This window comes from Xiphias gladius, chromosome 9 (genome assembly GCF_016859285.1).
Source record: "Xiphias gladius isolate SHS-SW01 ecotype Sanya breed wild chromosome 9, ASM1685928v1, whole genome shotgun sequence".
Taxonomy (NCBI): Eukaryota; Metazoa; Chordata; class Actinopteri; order Istiophoriformes; family Xiphiidae; genus Xiphias; species Xiphias gladius.
The window spans coordinates 8,542,018-8,548,588 of NC_053408.1; the positions used below are offsets into that span (position 1 = coordinate 8,542,018).

General features: G+C 41.5%; 1 protein-coding gene across 1 annotated transcript in view; it reads left to right on the forward strand.

Moving 5' to 3' along the window:
- Positions 1-6,305, forward strand: part of cpxm2 (carboxypeptidase X (M14 family), member 2) — a 30,156-nt gene extending 23,851 nt beyond the window's left edge. Inside the window, exons 10-14 of the mRNA XM_040136287.1 lie at positions 330-509; positions 1,509-1,806; positions 2,140-2,279; positions 3,059-3,158; positions 5,356-6,305. Of these exons, the coding sequence (XP_039992221.1) occupies positions 330-509; positions 1,509-1,806; positions 2,140-2,279; positions 3,059-3,158; positions 5,356-5,612 (975 nt within the window). The 3' untranslated portion in view covers positions 5,613-6,305. The remainder of the gene's footprint in view (positions 1-329; positions 510-1,508; positions 1,807-2,139; positions 2,280-3,058; positions 3,159-5,355) is intronic.
- Positions 6,306-6,571: the final 266 nt, after the last annotated feature.

The following is a 6,571-nucleotide window of genomic DNA, read 5'->3' on the forward strand; positions in this document are numbered from 1 at the left end:
ATCAGATAAGGCTGTTCAAAACTGCGAGGCCTGTAAAAGGGCAGCTAAAATCATCACATTTTGTCAAGGCTGATACAATGATCATAGCTTTTTTAAAGCTATATGTTTCTATTTACACTGAATCAAATGATTATGTGTAATGTGAAAGGGTCACTGGTAGTGTCGCACCCACTCAGAATAAATACCCAACCCTGCATCATTAAACAATAGCAGCTTTTAGCCTCTTTTGGCTCATTGTTTCGAATCCCGGAAAAAAAACCCCTGCTACAGCTATAATTCTCTCTGGATTTCCTTTATATTGTGTTTCTGTTCCTTTTTCTTTTAACCAGGGCTCAGAGCTCAGTGGCTGGTCTCTGGGTCGATGGAGCAATGTTGGAATAGACATTCACCACAACTTCCCTGATCTCAACTCCATACTGTGGGAAGCCGAGGCCAAGAAGTGGATCCCTCGCAAAATGTTCAACCACCACGTGCCCACCCCAGAGTGGTACCTGTCCAAAAATGCCTCGGTGAGTCTGATTAACTCCAATAGATAGACTGTTATATTGTATTTTAAACTAATTTAATGTGTATATTTCAGCATCCCTACAAGTACGGGCATGCAATTTTGAGATTAGGGTTTACAGAAATGCACATTATGGGAGATTAAAACAATAGCACTTGACTTTAATCTTAATCTGTGCTATAGGTCACTTCAAAGTCCTGCTCACAGTTTTCATTGTCTACAATATGAAGTTACAATGTAAAATTTTACCCCGCATGTGCTGAATTCCTTAATAATGTGATTGCCAATTAGTTTAGTGAGTTCACCTATAGATGATAAATTATGACTCTGTGTCCTTATCCTGCACCTCCTCCAGTTCAAGAAACAAATCCCACAGTGAAGACCATCTGCCTCTTGCAAAGGGTAAAAACAGCCACGTGGGCATGTCAGCGCTGTTTATTTCGGGAGAAGCGGATGCATTTGCTATTTGTGACGGAAAGGCTGTGAGCTAAAATATACCCAGCGATCTATTAAAAGCACATCTTCACGAGTGTTTTGACGTTACTGAGAGCCACGAGTGAGTCACACAGAGCCTGTAGAATAGCAGCTGCAGCTGCAGAGCTGGGATCCCCATCTGTGCTCAGGAAGCTGTGAAAACTGTCCTCTCTCGCCTGACTGACCGGCCCGACCAGCGCTTAGACAGCTAGCAGGGCTAGTTTAATTACACGATCCCAACAGCTGACACAATTTGATCAATTTCCTGATTGTAACATACAAGAGACTGGATCCCAGGTGGCTTGCTGCCTCCCGATGACTATTTGTCCACTTTTCAGAATAAATATTGGTGAAATTCGTTTACAGCATGGGAATGTGTGAACAACCTTTCGGATGGCTTTACAACTCCCTCTTGAGAGCACAATGCAGTGAAATTGTTTTCGGTGTGAGGGAGTTCATTGAGCAATCACGGTACAGAGATGATTGGATGAATTACATTATCCTCCCCTCTCCTGTGTCCCCGCCGTAGGTTGCCGTGGAGACACGGGCTCTGATAGCATGGATGGAGAAGATGCCCTTTGTGCTGGGTGGTAACCTCCAGGGAGGGGAGCTGGTGGTGACCTTCCCGTATGACAAAACTCGCTCCCAGGGGGTGATCAGGGAGCAGACCCCCACCCCGGATGACCATGTCTTCCGCTGGCTGGCCTTCTCCTACGCATCCACCCACCGCCTGATGACTGATGCCAACCGACGGGTCTGCCACACAGAAGACTTTGCCAGGGAGGATGGCACCATCAATGGAGCATCCTGGCACACGGCGGCTGGCAGTTAGTGTCCATAGATGCCCGGATGTTTTCTCACTGAGCCTAACACTGTGTTATGCAGGATTTCTCTGCTCAGCGCTGAGCCTTTGAGCTGTAGCTTTGTTTAGCACCCACATCCGCATATTCAGCACTGAAGCCCTTTGGCTGTTTCAAAGCTTCTAGGTTTTAGTTTGAAGCATCGTGTAAAAAATTCAAAGGCAAACAAACAAAGGCAGACAAAAGGGAGAGGGCTTCAGATCCCTTTCACTAATTATCACCAAAATTCTGGCCAATAACTGGACGAAATGCGGACCTAAGTTGTTGCTGGCCTACAAATTTGTTTCTCTTTCTTGGCAGGTATGAATGATTTCAGCTATTTGCGCACCAACTGCTTTGAGTTGTCAATGTATGTGGGTTGTGACAAATATCCTCATGAGAGCGAACTGCCTGAGGAGTGGGAGAACAACCGCGAGTCTCTTCTCGTCTTCATGGAGCAGGTACAGTGGCAAAGTAGCCCCTGCATGTACACACATGAAAACCCGTGCACACGCAAACCCAAGAAACATAAACACGTGCTTTTACGATTTTGGAGTTATTTTACGGATATGGTTGTCCATATTTGACTATTAATTTATTCCTGTAATTTCTTCTCTCTATAGTGCTTACTTAAAAGTGCTGTATCAACACCATATGAGCTGATCACATATTCTACACATACTGAAGAGTATTTTAACTGTCAAACACCTTTTTTGATGTCAGGGTAAAATTGATCACCTTTCTGAAATTTGCAGTAAAGGCCAATAGGGACTGTCAGAAAACCTCAAGACTAATGCAAAAGCAAAAAGTTAAATTTCAGACTTTATTAGTTGATGACGATTACCTGAATGTTTCATTAACCAACTGACCAGCGCACAGTGGATTATAGGATAGTGACGGTTGCAAAGGTCTTGTCCTCCAAAATAAGGCTGCGTTCTCAGCCGCACTTTGAGAAAACTCGTGGACCTGTTCTGTCGTATTCTGTCTGGTGATGTTGACTTCAGAGGATCTGCCAAGGACAGCTTTTATTTAAACATTGATGCTGGATGAGGACGAAAGATATCACAACATGTTGAATTGGTCTGTTAAACTGAAGATCGAACATTAGGCATCATACATTATGCGTCATATCATCACGTTGTGTAATATGCATAGCATTAAATTATGCAGTAGATGTTAATGGGGTAAACTTGGGGCAGGATTCACGCATGGTTGCACGGGTCATGCTTTTCCTATGCAGGTGCATCGTGGGATCAAAGGAGTGGTGAGGGACCTGCAAGGTCGCGGAATCGCTAATGCCATCATCTCCGTGGAGGGCATCAGCCACGATATTCGTACAGGTAAAACATCTCATTTCGCCTGATTTTTGTGTATAATTTCAGCGATTAATGGTTCATTTGAGCTAGCAACCAATACAAAACAAACATGCTCACTTCTGAAATTTGTTCAGCTGTCATTGTATTTTTTTGCAGCGTGCGGAAGTGTTTTCCCTTGATCTCTGAAATTTTATGCGAGTAAGCTCAGATTTTGCAATCAGAGCAGCAGAAGCTACCTCAGGGCGCACTGACTCAACTGTCTCTCCCTCAGGAATGAGTCACTCTTACAGTAAGTTAGCTTTCCAGTGTAAGATGGAATAAAAAGGATAAACAAAAGCATCTGATGTATTGTAGTTGGAGCCCAATTGACAGTCATAGCCAGTGGAGTCGAGACCTTCTGCTCTGAATTTGACTATTGACTGTGCATCCTCGAGGCAATCTCTGCTGATGCCTTAAAAAATGCAGCCTTCAAAGCAAAAGTAGTTTTGTACTTAGAGCGTGAAATCGAATGTCCAAAAAGGACATTAGCTATTATTATTCCTGGAACTAAGTATAAGTTACTGCTTCCTCTCAGAAACCTTGCTATTCTCAGTTGCAGTCAGGAAAGATTTTAGGCTATTTATTTTGAAAAAAGTACCTTTTCAGCTGCTTTGAATTTGCTCTGGAACTGTATGAACCTTTATGAACGGAAAGCAGTTGTCCATTCATCAGGATAAATCAACTGTAGTCACTGAGAAGGCAGGACACAAAGCCTGGGAGCTACAGATGTACAATGGACATTTGAAAGATGTTTTGCCTGTCTAGGAATTCATTAGCTCACTAGCGTTTTATATTGATGCATTTCAGGAACCAATTAGATTCCCTTCTGCCATCTGAATTCTGAGTAATGTGAGCACAGATGTCCGTGTGTAAGTGTTGGGATCGACTGTAGATCAGCAGCAGAGACAGACCTGCTATCGTATTTCATTCGTCTCTGTGATCGTTCAAACGTGTCAGGTGGGTGTTTGAATGACTGGGAGGAAGGAAGCAACACTGTCGTTTTTTATGCGCAAGTCAAAGGGCTGAAAATAAACCTCAAGCGCACTCGTGTTCCTAGGTCACATAAAGGCAGCGTTCAGCACGCATGAAAATCCAACATGACAAAGCAGAGCTATTTTTAAAAATCTAAATACTAATACAGAGCACCTCCTTTTTCAGAAGTAGAACACAAAGAAGTCTCCTACTTTTATTTTACTTCTTAGATGAAGGCTTTTGTGATGTTTGCTTTTTGCCACTGCTTAGTAGGCTGTTTAAATTCATCTTTCTAGGACAAGATTTGCATATTGCTGCTTTTGCACAAATAATGTGTATCTGTTATGCTTGTTGCGATCTAACTTAAATTTCATGTTCACATGGTCCTATATAGGTTAAACCCTTGAAGATAAAGCATCCATAGTGAAAGGTTTCAGAGAGAAAAGTGGGTATCTCTAATGGTTGTGCAGTAATTAGATCCATTTCCCCGCTAATAGAAAAAAGTCTTTTGATTTGTTTTGTATTTACCCCGAGAAGAGAAAAGACCAAACATGCTCACTGTACATATATTATTACTGTGAAATTTGTTTTGTTTCGTTTTTTTTCCCAGGAAAACTGCTCTGCCAATAAGTACGTTCTTGATATTTACTTTCCATATTCTAAGACAAATCGCCATCCGTTGCAGCAGTTGCTAGATGTAGCTATCCAAAACTTTGTTCTGCTGCTATTACAGACACGTCGGAGCTAACCGTGACCCCTCAACTCGCTCACGGACTCGCCTCTTCTGTCGAGCCGTGACATTTGCCCCGCGAATATCCAGCGCTGATATGGGAAATGCTGTTTGTTAACCGCTGCTGAAAAACACAACTACTGAATAAACAGTGATATATAAATAGTTTTTCAAAAAAAACTAGCATCATTATGTAAACCTGTGAAGCAAGCCCCAAGCATTTATGGAAATGCAATGCTGAATTGCTGAAGTAAACCTAAAAAAGAAACTAGCAGATGGGATGGGCAGTGATTTGGTTTCATGTGATACAAGACAAAGCTGCTGACCTGAAGAAAGTGTTACAAGGTGACAGTGAAAGGATGATAAAAATATCATGATTATATCATTATATCTTGGGGTCACTGTGAAGGGATAGTGATTATTACAAGAACATTTAAAAAAAAAAAAGTACTTGCTGTGCACTTGTGTCTGTGTTATCAGCTGCTGATGGTGACTACTGGCGCTTGCTGAACCCCGGAGAGTATAAAGTAACAGCCAGGGCTGAAGGTTACAGCCTCACCAGTAGGAAGTGCGAGGTGGGCTACGAGATGGGCGCCACCAGGTGCGACTTCACCATCGGCCGCACCAACCTATCACGGATCAAAGAAATTATGGAAAAATTCAACAAGCAGCCCATCAGATTGCCCATCAGGCAGCTCCAGGCTCGCAGATCCAGAGAAAGACGTCTGGGAACATAATGACTGTATGAGGAAACCAGTGGAAGAATTAAAAACAAACATCTGCTCTGATCAGACTGGGGTGAACTCCAGGCCTGGGCTCAGACCCCTGGCAGATTCCTCCACAGTGCTGTCAGTGGAATTAGTGTTTGGAGATTGAAAATGCGGATTAATTTAAACGGGATTCTTTATTTGTTTTTTGTTTAGTTTGGTTTGGTCCCCAGGCATAAGCTCTCTCTGTGGTCACTGTTGTCGTCTCGACTTTTCTCAATATCCACTGTAAACATAAAAGTATTTCATTCTGCCAAGGGGAATGTTTGTTTAACCCCTTTTCTTCAATCTATAAGAAATATGAAGACATCTACCATCATTCCTTGTGAAATCAACTCTAAATACCGATATGGCAGATAACTGAATATGATCAATTTAGAACTTATTTTTTTAAATAAAAGAAAATTAAAATAGAAACTACAGATAAAGAATATGTCTTAGCATCTAATTTTAGCCACTCTGAGGAATGGCTATGAGTGTCATTATGTACATCCTTATTAACTTATGTAACAGAGTTATGTAAACCATTACAAAAGCTTTATACCTGTACTTGTACAATTTTCAGTACTTTAAAAAAACCTGTGGACACAGTGACCTTTTGTGTGTCATTGATTAGTTTTTTTTTTTAATAAACTTTGCTTCTGGCAAGTTATTAAATAAAGACTACGTTTGCACAAATTGAACTTCTTTAGCTGCTCATGTGGGAGGGTGTGGATTTTACTCATGGTAGGCATCTTGGAAATAAGTCAAACTCTTTATCTTAATTTGCAAATTTCTAAGGATTTTCCTGGAAAGATCTATGTAAGCTGGTACTAGTTATAGACAGATAAGAATAAAATAAACCAGTACCAAAGTATTTTGGAGGACAAACTAATAAGACTGACACGGTAGAAAATCTGAGAAGTAAAACTGAACAAAAGCGGTATATA